At 38.3% G+C, this 15,116-nt stretch overlaps 2 protein-coding genes across 8 annotated transcripts in view; one reads left to right on the top strand and one right to left on the bottom strand.

The window, feature by feature from the left end:
- NLGN1 (neuroligin 1) overlaps positions 1–15,116 on the bottom strand; it is a 1,206,163-nt gene that overhangs the window by 733,880 nt on the left and 457,167 nt on the right. The window lies entirely within an intron of this gene.
- LOC141258536 (uncharacterized) lies at positions 1,298–9,629 on the top strand. The gene is made up of 9 exons (XM_073673515.1): positions 1,298–1,401; positions 1,518–1,732; positions 2,135–2,510; positions 5,099–5,110; positions 5,252–5,325; positions 5,663–5,806; positions 6,872–6,924; positions 9,246–9,345; positions 9,613–9,629. The coding sequence occupies exons 2-9, from the start codon at positions 1,537–1,539 to the stop codon at positions 9,627–9,629; spliced, it is 972 nt and encodes a 323-aa protein (XP_073529616.1). The 5' UTR covers positions 1,298–1,401; positions 1,518–1,536.

Here is a 15,116-nt window from a genome sequence, read left to right as displayed (position 1 = left end):
TCTGGCGAGCACATGGAGGGCTGTGCAGCCCTCCAAAGAAATGCCACCCCACACCATTACTGACCCACTGCCAAACCAGTCATGCTGAAGGATGTTGCAGACCGCAGATCGCTCTCCACGGCGTCTCCAGATGCTGTCACATCTGTCACATGTGCTCAGTGTGAATCTGCTTTCATCTGTGAAGAGCACAGGGCACAAGTGGCGACTTTGCCAATCCTGGTGTTCTGTGGCAAATGGCAAGCATTCTGTACAGTGTTGGGCTGTGAGCACAACCCCCATCTATGGACGTCGGGCCCTCATACCTCCCTCATGGAGTTGGTTTCTAACCGTTTGTGCAGATACATGCACATTTGTGGCCTGCTGGAGGTCATTTTGCAGGGCTCTGGCAGTGCTCCTCCTGTTCCTCCTTGCACAAAGGCAGAGGTACAGATCCTGCTGCTGGGTTGTTGCCCTCCTACGGCCCCCTCCACATCTCCTGGTGTACTGTCCTGTCTCCTGGTAGCACCTCCAGCCTCTGGACACTACGCTGACAGACACAGCAAATCTTCTTGCCACAGCTCACATTGATGTGCCATCCTGGATGAGCTGCACTACCTGAGCAACTTCTGTCGGTTGTAGAGTCAAAACATTCAAAAGGGACCAAAACATCAGCCAGAAAGCATTGGTACTGAGATGTGGTCTGTGGTCCCCACCTGCAGAACCACTCCTTTATTGAGGGTGTCTTGATAATTGCCAATAATTTCCATCTATTTTCTATTCCATTTGCACAACAGCATGTGAAATTGAGTGTCAATCAGTGTTGCTTCCTAAGTGGACAGTTTGTTTTACTTGGAGTTATATTCTGTTGTTTAACACTAGAACTACTGATGGAGTCATTTTGACTCCTTTCGTTTTTTATTTCTCTTCTGTGACTACATTTTTCAGAATTCCGGCTTGAAACTCGGTGACTTTTCCTCAAATATGATGTGAAAAAAGATTTTGTGAGAATAAATAATTTTGGTGAAAAATTTGCGCGTTTTTTTCAAAATTTACCAAGAACTACTGAAGGGAGTCATTTTGACTCCCTACTATATTTTGAGGTCCTTTTGTCACTAAATGTTGCTATAAAGTTTTGTGCATAATTTTTTCACTCTGTCTTATTTACCCTGATGTTCATATAGATGTAGTTCTATTTACATGTCAACTTTTCACATTTTCCTTGTGTTTTACCTGCTTGTATTACTGTGTAATGCTGAACAAAATAGCTTGTTTACTCTAGGCTCTTATCTTATGCTAATGAAGGGTGGTGTTTTTCTAAGGTCCTAGCAGGAGACAGTATACTGGATAGTAACTTTACTTTCAGTTCAGCTGAAGAGACAAAGAGAACAGACGCAGACATACGAGCTCTGAAGACTCATACAGGTATGAATTGTTATGAAATAGTTTAGCTGTCTGTCAACTGATTCAGCCCACCTACTTTTGAAGGTGGCAGAACAGTTATTATTTCTTTTAGTTTTCATTTCATTTCTATTTTTCAGCAGGGAACTATATAGAATTATGGAATTTGTGAGGAATATGGAGAGAAGACGTTTGATAAAGCCTCAGGATATTTTGGCTACTTTGCAATCCATACCGGAGGATGAATCGGAATCCGAATTGCAGGAACATGTATTTGATTCTGACAGTGATGAAGATTTCATTCCTCAGAACATATCAAGTGAATCTGAAGACTCAGAAGGAACAAATCCAGAAGGTAAGTAGTTATGTGTATTTATTTGTTCTTCCACACACTGAGTTAGGGCCTGTGCACACTAGCAGAATTCTGGCTGAATAGCCATCTGGATATTCTTGCCGCAATACAGGCCGTACCTGCCTGCTCATGCCTGAAGCTCCGCTCCGAACCCCGGGCTGGAGCCGCTGTCAGGGACAGAGCAGCGCTTGCTTACGCGCGAGCAAGGCTCCGTCCCAGACAGCGGCTCCAGCCCGGGGTTCGGAGCGGAGCTTCAGGTATGAAACTCCGCTCTTTACCTGAGCGGGCAGGTACGGGCCGGATTGTGGTGAGAATATCCGGTCGGATATTCCGCCGCTAATCCAGCCAGTGTGCACGGACCCTTACAAAACAAAAATTCTAAATATTCATCAACTTTTTTTACAGATATTCCAAGCACATCAACTGGTGATCGGGCTCATGCAGTTATGTTGCCTCGTGACCATCCTCCTGGTCGTGGACAGAAAAAATCAGCAAAACGTCCCAGAAATGAAAGAACAACAGATAACGATGGCGGCGAAGGTAATGCAACAACAAACACCAGAGAAGGCGAATCTGAAGGAATACTAGTTTCAGCAGATGGTATTCAATGGAAACCTGTTGAAATTGGAGAACACTTGCCTGGTAGGCGTGACAGCCAAAATATTCTTCGAGAAGCACCTGGCCCTACAGGATACGCCAGAAGAAATATCATTATCGATAGTCCTTTGAGCGCATGGCGTTTATTTTTTGATTCATATATATTGACACATATAAAAGAACTGTACGCTTGCAGAAGCATGCAGGAACAATAATTTACAGTTTACTCTATCTGATGAGGAGCTAGATGCATTCATTGCGATATTCTATGCTCGTGGAATATCTGGCACGAACCATCACTCGATTAGCAGTATTTGGTGTAATGACTGGGGAATACCGTTTTGCAAAGCGACAATGTCTAGGGACCGCTTTGTTGAAATTATGAGGTTTCTCAGATTTGATGAGAAATCTACTCGATCGGAGAGACTGCAAATGGACAAGTTTGCTCTATTTTCTACTGTGTGGGACAGGTTTATTGAAAATTGTATTGCGTGTTACAAACCTGGCCCATACATAATGGTGGATGAGCAACTTTTCCCAAGCAAAACTAGGTGTCCATTCACGCAGTACATGCCTTCCAAACCAGATAAATATGGCCACAAATATTGGCTAGCTGTTGATAAGAGGAGCAAATATCTGGCAAATGGCTTCCCTTATCTAGGCAAAGATGACACACGCCGTGCTGAGGACCGTTTAGCTGACCATGTGGTAATGAAGTTATTGGACCCGTTTTTGAAAAAAGGTCGCAATGTTACAACCGCTAATTATTTTACTTCAGTAAAATTAGCTAAACAGCTAAAAAGCAAAGGAACAACCATCGTGGGAACACTGAACAAGATAAGGCGAGAAGTGCCTAAAGAAATAAAATCCATGAAAGAGGAATTGTACAACACTAAAGTGTTTAGAAATGAAGACAATTTTACACTTACAGTATATCAAGGAAAGCCCAACAAAAATGTTGTCATTTTGAGTTCCGTCCATCCAGATGTTGTTGTTGCGTCTGATTCCGCTAAAAAAAACTCCAGAAACGGTAAAGTTTTACAATGAAACAAAATATGGAGTAGATGTAGTGGATCAGATGGCACGAAAATATACCACACGAACATGCACAAGGAGATGGCCTGTTCATGCATTTGAAAATGCCTTAGACTTTGCGGGTATAAATGCATGGATAATATTCAAGGAGATTACCCACCAAAAAATGTCACGCAAGGCATTTTTGCAAACGCTTGTGAGAGAGTTGAGTGGTCCTTATGTCACAGATAGGGAAAAGGGTTCCACGTCCCAAGTTTCTACATGCTCAGAAGTGATGGTTCAAACAAAATTTTGCCAGATCAAAGAAAAGTGCAAGAAAAATAGATCTGTCGGAAATTGTAAGACTTGTGGTAAGTCTTTGTGTGGGCAATGTACTGCCATAAATCAAAGGCAATGCCTAAAATGCGAAACACCAAATGTTTAGAAGGTGAATTCTGCGCCATATTTTCATTTTTATGCTCCTCCACCTACATTTTCTCTGCTTTTTGTTCTTCAGTTGTTGTTTATATGTGTGCACTTGAATAAAAAAAAATGTTTGAAAAACGTCTATTATAATGATTGTTATTTTCTGTAGAAAAATAAGAAAAGCAGAAAAAAAACAATCAAAAGCATTACTGTTGGATCTCACAATAATAATACATTACAAAAAATATAATTATTAATAAATAACCACAAATGAAACTCTAAAAATAAACGAAAACAAGCAAGGAGTCAAAATGACTCCTTTCAGTAGTTCTAGACGGGGTCACGAGTCCAGTAGTCCTAGTGTTAAGAGCTCCCTTTATTTTTTTGAGCAATGTATATACACACACACAAACACATATATGTGTGGGGGTTTTTTCTTTGAAAATGTCAAAATTCATAATAAGCTATAGACATGATTTTGAGTTTATATCTCTATATTATCTAAACGGGAGGAGGAATGTACTAGGGATTATATTGTCGGCACTCGTGAATATTCTGGTGCTCAGTGGTAGGACTTTAATCCATGCAATAAGAATAGAGTGTCAAGGTTCACTTCTTCTTAGTGCAATGTATTATAGTCCAGAACTGTATACAGAATGATGGCAGTTGATTTTTAGATCAGTCAGTAATCTAAGCATTAAGCTGAATTCCCAAAACACAATGCTCTCTGCGATACTGTGTTCTGGGAGAGCTGGCTCTGCCATGCATATATATATATTTATATATATATATATATATATATATATATATATATATATGTATATATTACTGTAAATATCTTTATATAAAAAAAATACATTCACCACTGGTTTTCTGACATATGCTCAATTTTGATGGGTTTCCTGGCAAATGCCTTTTAATATAAAGTTTCCTCTGAGTGTCCTGGCTATAAAGACATGTCTGCAGTTGAAGTTCCAATACATCAAAAAGATGATGCATGAGGCTCACGAATAGGTTCTTCCACACCAGAAGAGGCAAACCAGATGAAACTGAGAAAGACGTCACTTTTTTCCACATAGGATTTATTAGTTTCCTATATCTACCTGATACAAGTGGAAAACATTATACTAAAGTATGCTTTAAAGAGGACCCTTCACAACTTTTGACCTTATAAACTGTGCATTCTTGTACAAGTAGTAGGAATGTAGAAAAAAAATATTTTTTTCCGTCTTAATTTTCTCCACCTTATTGTGGAGGCACAGGTCGCTGAAATTACTGGTGCTTAATGTGTTGAATATTTTATCATTTTACTGTACGTTTCATTTCTTTTAGCTATGTGGTCATGTGAGAAATGAAACACTCATTTGAGTGATAAAAAATTTAACATATTAGGTGCCAGTAATTTCAGCGCCATGTATCTATACAACAGAATGGAGAAAATTAAAATTGACAAAAAATATATAATGTTTTGTTCTACATTCTAAGTCAAGACAGAACTGGAAAGACCCAAAGAGCAAAAATAGGGTCTTACCTGGGTAACAATATTGAGAAAATAACTTGTTAGTGCTCACCTGGTCGGGTTGTGTGCACACAACCACTAATAAAGCTTAGGCTGCGGCAGACCCACGAGGAGCTAAAAATGCCGATAATGGAGAAACAAATGGGTTAATTCTGCGCTGCCATGTAGGAAGGATGAGGGATGCCAGTAGAAGTGTAAGTTAACGCGTTTTGAAGTGTACATACTTCTTCCTCAGGACAACCACGATCTTAATATATAATGTTCTTTTCTACATTCTGGCTACTATGTGCATGAATGTACAGATTATAAAGTAAAAAGGTCAAAAGTTGTGAAAAGTTCTCTTTAAGATTAAGATTTTTTTTTATCTGGAATTAAAGTGGTGGTCAACTACTCGGAAAACCTCTTCTCAATCCTTACTGGCTTTTCAATCCCTATCACTGGCTCTCCCAGGAATCTCTACAGCCAATCAACACTGACTTCACTCTCCTTGCCTTCGGAAGAATCACATACATCCAGAGAGAGTGAGAGAGTGGCAGATCTCACTTATTCCAGATGTATGGAATAAGCAGCATGGTGGCTCAGTGGTTAGCACTGCAGCCTTGCAGCGCTGGGGTCCTGGGCTCAAATTCCACAAAGGACAACATCTGCAAGGAGTTTGTATATTCTCCCTGTGTTTGCACGAGTTTCCTTCGGGTTCTCCGGTTTCCTCCCACACTCCAAAAAGATACTGATAGGGAATTTAGATTGTGAGCCCCAATGGGGACAGCGATGATGATGTATGTAAAGTGCTGCGGAATATGTTGGCGCTATATAAAAATAAAGATTATTATTATGTATGTGATTCATCCGAAGGAAGGGAGAGTGAAGCCAGTGTTGACTGGATGCAGGGATCGCGTGACATAAAAATGTCACGCGATCCCTGCTGTCAGCCAGTGTTGACACCATTGGAACATCCCTGGCACCAAAGGTGCGTATAAGTGTTATTATTTTCCATTCGGAAACATAGGGATTGAGAAGGGGTAGTCCGAGTAGTGGACAACACCTTTAAGAAGTGTATGCTAAAAACATAAGACAATTTAGACTCTCCCAATTTAAGCCACACCATTAACCTTTCAACTATGCACTATGCTTATTCATTCTTCGGTCTTGAATTGCTTACTGTCAATTTATTGAAACAAATTCTGCAACAACATCTGATAAAAATGTACCAAATTAATGTCTCGCTTTGCTAGCACTGTCCAATTAAAAATACTTTCTTTGGTAATCCTTAAAACAAGAGCTCTTATGCTTCAATAGATCCATGTGTGTTATGCCTTTGATGAGTCCTTGAAGGCCATATTTAGTTGAATTAAATGATAAATGTTTGATCTTTATCATTTTATCATTAAACTCTAGAATGTGAAAAGCTGTAAACATAAAAAAAAACTTTTCATAAAATAAAAGCTTTTGGGCATATCTGGGCATTAATATAAATTTATTTCAAAAAGTACAGTAACAAATACTATTACAATTTTCTGTACTAAATCTGAATTCACACGTTGAATCGCAAATATGATTACAAAATGTAAAATGTTGCCTTGTTTCAGGATGCAAAATTACATGTACTGGTGTTCAACCAGTTAATACAACTGCACAGCAAGTAATGCTTTGGTGAGGGGTGCAGTACCTTACCATTGTGCGTTATACAAAAGCGCTATAATAAAGATCAAAATGAGAAAATAATAGAAGGTGACAGAGAATTGGTTTGGTTGGCCTTATAGGTATATAAAGCTACCCAGCCGGAAAATTAGAGATAAAGGAAAGGACCGAGGTTGTAAGGTTGTATAGTTCCATAAAAACTTCAATACCACACAATAAACATATAATGACAAGGGGTGTTGTCTGGTGGCAACAGGTAATTGAAAAAAATTGCAAAAGGTGTAAAATAGTAGTTTGAGGCTCAGACTACAAGAAAAAGCAAACAATTCGGAATTTTCTGTAATCGATTACATGCATTACAAGTAAACTACTATGTGATTATGTCAGATTTTAACTGGGGGAGTCTGGCCATTATACAAGCCCAATGTACACAAATCGGCTATATACCCTATATGGGGCAACATATCCCATCACATAATTGAAAGTAATGTATTTGTCCTTATACCCCTTCATATACAGTCCACTGTGTGCATACATAACTGTTCTCCAATCAGACAGCAGAAATAAAGCATACCATCTCATATATCTGTATCTATAGAACATATTCTGCCAATTCTGGCTATATATGTCAGATAACTATAGACAAAATTGTTATTACAACCTGTGCTGTATTAGTACGCAACAGGTTGTAACCTCCGGTTCAGTGAGGGCTCCAGTGCTAAGCCCGCACTGAACCGGGCACATGTCAGCTGATTATTACAGCTGTCATGTGCCCGCAACAGCCGCGGGTGGAATCGCAATCCATCCGCGGCTGATAACATGTTAAATGCCGCTGTCAATCTCTGACAGCGGCATTTAACATCGCCGCGCCGGAAGAGCGTCACTTACCCCGCCCATCGGTGACCCCGTCACGTGATCGCGGGTCACCGATGCGTGGGCATGACAACCTTGGGTCTGCAGCAGACTCCAGTGGTTGTCATGAGCTGATCGCTATGAGCGCCACCTAGTGGTCGGCGCTCATAGCACAGGATCATTTCTGCTACATAGAGGTGATCTGCTGATCACCTCTATGTAGCAGAGGCGATCAGACAAGTGCTGCTTCTAGTCTCCTATGGAGACTATAGAAGCAAGCAAAAAGTGAAAAAAAAAATGTTTTTTAAAATATTAAAAAAATGTAAAAAATATAAAAGTTTAAATCACCCCTCTTTCGCTACATTCAAAATAAAATAATAATAAAAAAAAAACACATACACATATTTGGTATCACCGCGTTCAGAATCGCCCGATCTATCAATATAAAAAAAGAATCAATCCAATCGGTAAACGGCGTAACGAGAAAAAAATTCTAAAAGCCAGAATTTTGTTTTTTGGTCGCCGCAACATTGCAATAAAATGCAATAATGGGCAATCAAAACATCGGATCTACCCCAAAATGGTATCAATAAAAACTTCAGCTTGGCGCGCAAAAAATAAACCCTCACCTGGCCCAATATCCCGAAAAATGGAGACGCTATGGGTCTCTGAAAATGGCGCCATGTTTGGTGTCTACGAACTCGTAATGACCTAGAGAATAATAATGGCAGGTCAGTTTTAGCATTCAGTGAACATGGTAAAAAAAATTAAAAAAATCATCTGTGGTATTGCACTTTTTTGCAATTTCACCGCACTTGGAATTTTTTTCCCGTTTTCCTCTACACGATATGGTAAAACTAGTAATGGCGTTGAAAAGTACAACTCGTCCCGCAAAAAAATAAGCCATCACACGGCCATATTGACCAAAAAATAAAAACGCTATGGATCTGGGAACAAGGGGAACAAAAAATGAAAATGCAAAAACGGAAACTCCCAGGGTTGCGAAGGGGTTAAGTGTAACAATCGTTTTAATTTTTATTTCATAAATCAATAGTACACATGAAAATAAGCAACTTTGTAATATATCTTAGAGAAATCAGCTGCTTCCTCCCTCAGGATTGAACATTCAATTTCAAACATTTCATTTCTAGGGTAAATTCTGTATTCAGTGAAGACAGATTGTTACATTACTGAGAAAGGCAATGACATTGCTACTGATAAGATTCTATGTATATTGAACAGATGAGGGGGTATGAGGAAGTAACTACAGGCAGAACCCCCCCACTCTCTGGTCTACATAGAATTTTTTCACTAGTAGCTGTCATTTCCTATCTCAGCAATGAAAAAATGTCTTCACTGAATACAGAATTTAGCAGAGAATTGAAATTTTTGAAAATCAATGATAAGTCCAGGAGGAGAACGTAGCGGATTTCCCTAATAAAAAGTATTACAAAGTTGCTTATTTTTAAGCATCCTAATAATTTATTAAATAAAAATGAAAACTACGGTTACACTTTAATGAATAACAATGTGGATTGTCTTACAATAAAACTTCTTTTACTACTTGCAGGTTTCTATGGAGAGTTCTACTTTTATAATAGATATACAATTTGACCTCTGATCTGTTAAACACCATCTTTGTATATAAATATTAAAAACTGTATGATTATGAGCTGTTTATGTAAAAAAAAATTGAAGAAGTGGTCAAATATGTGTACCCCATAATCTGACATCTGTTGGCAGAATAAAACGTTAGACAACCACTTAGGATTTGCTGATGTGCTAAGAAAAGTGTTGGGTTGTTAGTATAATCCTTGCAGCGTATTTGTCATTTCAGGTGACCTTTCAGAATAAGCTGTCACATGTGTATACATAAGGAATAACATTATTTTTGGCTATTATATCACTTGTATCCTGCATTTTACACCAGTTTTCCCCACTGCAGCCTCTAAGTTTTAGTTGTGTTTGAGCTATTAGATGAAGACTAGTTTCTGTAAATTCTTCATACACCGCACGCAGTCATGAGGCTCTCTCGTTCTCCTGTATCAATGTACCAGAAACATGTTCAGAAGCAGCAGACTGGAGAACATTACACATCAGTTGAGCAGTGTAGCTGTGAATCCAATCAGTTGAGCAGTGTAGCTGTGAATCCAGCACTGAGGGTTGGAGATAAACACTGCCTGTTCTCACACTGAACTCTCCCTGTGTCCTCAATAGACATCTGTAGTCAAATCGCTCAGTGAGCTGGCAGCCTGTCTTGTTTTAACCAAGAGAGATTTTGTTTGTGTTTTAGACAGAATTAAGAGATTAGCAGGCAAGGGTGGGGGAGGAAAAAAAGTGACTTGTAAGTGGAGAAAGAAGCAGATTTCTCTGACAAAATATATTAAAGTTTTTTTATATATTTGCTTGCAGTATTGATTCATGAAAAGACTGATATAACAACAGAGACCATTTAAAGGTTATACTTCTTAGCTCATGACACCTTAAGCCGTGTAACGATGGACTCTTTTTTTTCCATGTCTCCAAGCTTATCAGCAGGGGGGAAATGTCTTTCAATATGGCCTATAGGAGCATTAATGGGTATTTCCAACACTTTGATGATGATGGACTAGCAATAGGGTCAATCTGATAACCTAAGCATATGTGATGAGTATCGCACTCCCTTCATTTTTGAGGTTCACTTGAGAACTAAAATATCTGTATCTCAATTCTAACATTTCTAGAACCAGAATTTAGATTGTATCATACCAAAATGTACCTTCCATATTCTCTATAATAAAGTATTATAAATTATATACTAAACTACATAAATATTTGAGTGTGTTTTTGATAAATTATAAGGTACTGTCTAAGCAAGATATTTTCTTCTGTTTGTGTTGTGTGACTCGAAATTAATATGTCATTTTAATTTAAGAATAACCAAGGCAATCTTCAAGACTTGTCTTATTCATTGATTGAATGATTGACTAATTGATTAGTACATTGACTAAATTGCCAAAACTACCCATCAAGCACTGTAGTAACCTTGCCGACAAAGCGACAAGAAAAAACATATGTTCTATAAAGTGCAGGAATAGATATGTAGGCAGTACGTCAAAATATGTTTTCTTATACCAGGCAATGATCCTATGGCATAGAATCTATTGGATTGTTCATTTGAAATATTTTTAATAACTATATTTTAAATATTGTAGCTACAGCATATACTCTTTCAATAAGAAAAATAAGATGTTTCAATAATTCTTGGCTATTTCCAATTATTCTAACCAATGTATTGAATGTTGCAATGCTAACAATGACTTAGATGCTTTCATGCACTACAAGCAGTCACTTTGTTTCAGCCTGTCAGTGGAATAGCTGTCAGTGAACAGACAGTTCCCCATATTGTTACACTGCTGCTCAACTTTTTTGATGCTTTTGCCATCGGCAAATTCATTCACTGGTGGAATAATCGCGGAGAGAAATGCAGGCAAATGCTGAATGCTGGTGGGGGACATTTTTTTATGAAATTTAAAGAATTCATAAAAGGATTTTGGTTAGGTTCTTACTAATAGCAGACTCAAATTTATTTTGTGACAGTTGTTCTTTCCACAGTACATGAAAAGAATGTATTATATCTGAATATATTGTAAAAACTTACTGCATTGCTTATACATTTTTTTTGCAGATATAAAAAGTTACTTGTTTTTAGTTTCTGCTAGACTCACTTTATTTTGGCCGAGGTATAGCCATGGATATTAGCTTAGCAGCTTTGACCATTAGTTTGAAATTTAACTTATCTCCATATTTTACGCTACAACTCTTTTTCTGGTAAAGGGAATCTGTCACCAGTTTTTTGCTACCCCATCTGAGAGCTGCATAATGTAGGGGCAAAGAGCCTGATTCTAGTGATGTATCACTTATTGGGCTGCTATTAGTATTTCATCTGCTTCTGATTACCCAGTTCTCTGACTTCTGAGCTCTGTATAACCCCGCCCCCAACACTGATGGGCAGTTTTTCTGTGTACACAGTGCATAGGGCAGAAAGCTGCCAATCATTGGTGGGGGCGGGGTTATACAGAGCTCATGAATAAGGAGGGCTACCTGGCAGCAGGTTTACTTGTCCTCTAGTGATAATTTCCTTCTGCTACTACAGTGATTTTATCAAAACTAAAGCAAGCAGCACAGTAAATGTCACATCGCTGGCATCAGGGTCTCTGTCTCTACTTTGTGATGTTCTGAGATTAGGTGGCTAAAACCTAGAGAAAATTCCCTTTAAGTCCACCAAAACTCAATAGGAAAACAATTTAAGTAGTGCATATTTCAAACACTAAGAGATTTTAGCCGTTGCCCAAAAAAAATAATGAGATGGACATTTTGATTTTACTATCACACTCTTACAAGGCTGAGTAAGCCTTTATGGTAAGAAAAGATTTAGCTTAGGAAGTCCTAAACATACGCACATTATGCAGTCTTACTTTCCAAGCATCACACATTGACCAATTGTGTCAGTGGAGTCTCTATGTAGTTCTAATTTAGCTGTTAGTTAAATGTGTCTTAGGCTGTGTTCACATGTTGTGCAGCACGCGGTAGCTCAGGCACGCCTACCTGCAGGGAAGAGAAGAGAGTGGAGACTTTATAGCTGTCTACAAATATCTGAAGGGCTCTCACACTGTAGGGGGATCAGCTTTATTCTAATTTGCACAAGGAAAGACTAGAAGCAATGGGATGAAACTGAATGGGAGGAGACACAGATTAGATATTCTAAAAAACTTTTTGACAGTGAGGGTGATCAATGAATGGAACAGGCTGCCATGAGAGGTGGTGAGTTCTCAGTCAATGGAAGTCTTCAGAGACTGGACAGACATCTGTCTGAGATGGTTTAGTGAATCCTGCATTGAGCAGGGGGTTGGACATGATGACCCTGGCGGTCCCTTCCAACATTCTAAGATTATAAGAATCAATGCACAAGTTTGAAGATAGCATCTCTGTGTTACACAAACTTATGCATTCACTGATGGCTATAGGTGGACTTGCCTTTCTGCTGCATGCAGCAGCTGCATCATGAAATGCCACACTAATAGTAATAATATTGGTAGGTTATAGTTACTAGTGACTATCCCCACTTAACTGGTTAAACCCACACTATGTATTTTAGATGTACCTTGATATAGGCAATACACTTCAAACGCACCATCGTTGCTCACGCAGCATTTGATCATTCTTTTTTTCTATTGATTAGAAGAGGCTACACATAATTATTACAACAATTAAGTTCACAGAAAATGAAAAAATGTCAAACAACAGAAAGAATTCTAATAACTCCATTATGGAAGTTTGATGAAGACCTGGGAGCTAATATAGAACATTGCGTTACCAGTAGGCCTAATGAGCTGAATTGCATTCACCTCAAGTTAATCTACTCTAGATGTAATTTAGAGCACCTACTGATATCATTTAATATATTGATGTCCTGAAGCAATCTAACTAATTAATAGTAAAGCATCAAAGTACAAACAGATGCTGAATAATTAACTCATAATAATACTTTTACACTGACTTTTTTTGTAGAAGAAGTCAAGAACTTTATTTGCATTACGAAATATAATCTTGTTGGTATTTTTGATAGAAAATTCCTATTTTTTATACTAAAGGACGTGCCCTGATTTTCTCAAAGAAAGTTTTCTCGGAGGCAACCTCTAATCAACTGTGTCAGGCAATAGAAGCTGCAAGACATGGTGACACAATGAAGTGTAGGGTCCCATTCAAAGCAACAAAAAGCACAGAGCAATGGAATTTGAGGTCGGGTTAATATAGTAGAATTTGTAAAAATTTTAAGGAAAGGTTCATCTTTAAACATGGTCTGACTCGGGGCATGAAATTGGGGAACACCCTTGCTCTGTGACTTCAATCCATCTGTGGAACGAAGAGTTAGCAGCACCCTTCTGAACACCTGAAATCTTTGTTCTCTAAAGCAGTGCAACAGTACATGTGGCCATGTGGAGACTATGGGAGATACAGATCGCACTGACATCTCACAGTGATAGGTTAAAAGATGTTTAAAGGTAAACCTTGAAACTGAGAGTTTTCTCTAAGCGACCTCTAATCAACTGTGTCAAGCTATAGAAACTGCAAGATATGATGACACAAAGAAGTGTAGGGTCCCATCCAAAGCAACAAAAAGGAAGGGCCAATGGAAATTGAGGTCAGGTTAATATAGTAGAATTTTTTAAATTTAAAGGAAAGATTCATCTTTAAAATGGTCTGACTCAAGGAATGAAATTGGGGAACACCTTTACTCTGTAACGTCAAACCATCGGTGGAATGAAGAGGTAGCAGCAACCTTCTGAGCACCAGAAATCTTTGTACTCTAATACATTGCAATAGGACATGTGGCCTTGTGCAGATTGTGGGGGTTACAGATCCCACTGACATCTTACAGTGATAAGATGTTTAAAGGTAAACCTTGAAGCCGAAACAAGGATCCACTGACCACATGCCCAGAAGACCCACACCTGGTATGAATCTACTGAACTGAGCTCAGATGACCATAATATCTATTTGTCAAGATTTAAAGAAATACAGCAGTATTGACTAAGAAATAGCTTAAAGGAGACAATTGCCATAAATATGTTATTTTTTACTACATGGAGTAAATGTTGCTGTTGTTTTCCTAAATCAGATATTTTTCTTTTGCTCCTTTGCAGCTCCAGTCCTATGAAACGGCCTCCTTATTCTTGAATGTAAATGTAGTAGTTTTAGTCAAATGGTCGTGGTACTCAGCACTTTTTGAGTCTTCTTGTGGACCACGTACAGTTGGATAAAAAGACTAGAAATATATGCAGGAAAGAGGGGGCAGTATCTCAGGAATGGGGAGGTGCAGGAACAAAAAAAATAAACATCAAAGTCAGGAGAATAGAAGCGTTCATGCCAGTAAAAAAAAATACATATTTACGACAAGTGATTGATCCGCTTTAAAGAAAAGTTACCAATAAAATAAAAGCTCAACGACTTTGCTTATGTTAACCATCAAGTGCTCATTTTAAGAAGACTTCTACATGAGCCATTTAGACATAGTTTTTTATGCAATATTTGAGGCCAATGTAAAGACAGTGGATTATAAAGGAATGAAGCAGAAAGAAATAAAAAAAATTCTACTTTTATCTTTTTAAATCCACTATTTGCTTTACTTCAAAAACTGCATAAAAACTGCATTGAAATTGCAAGTGTAAAATAAATAGAGTGAAAAGGAACAAAATTTAGATTATTTTAAGGCATTACACACTCTATGGGTGTAAGCACACTTGCCAACAACGGCCATTAAAAGATCGCCGATAGGCTACGTTTGCTGATCGGAGGTCA

The sequence above is a fragment of the Phyllobates terribilis genome, unplaced genomic scaffold (genome assembly GCF_046119375.1).
Source record: "Phyllobates terribilis strain yellow unplaced genomic scaffold, ASM4611937v1 Scaffold_3__8_contigs__length_932513732, whole genome shotgun sequence".
Classification (NCBI taxonomy): Eukaryota; Metazoa; Chordata; class Amphibia; order Anura; family Dendrobatidae; genus Phyllobates; species Phyllobates terribilis.
This window is presented reverse-complemented; position numbering and strand designations above follow the sequence as displayed.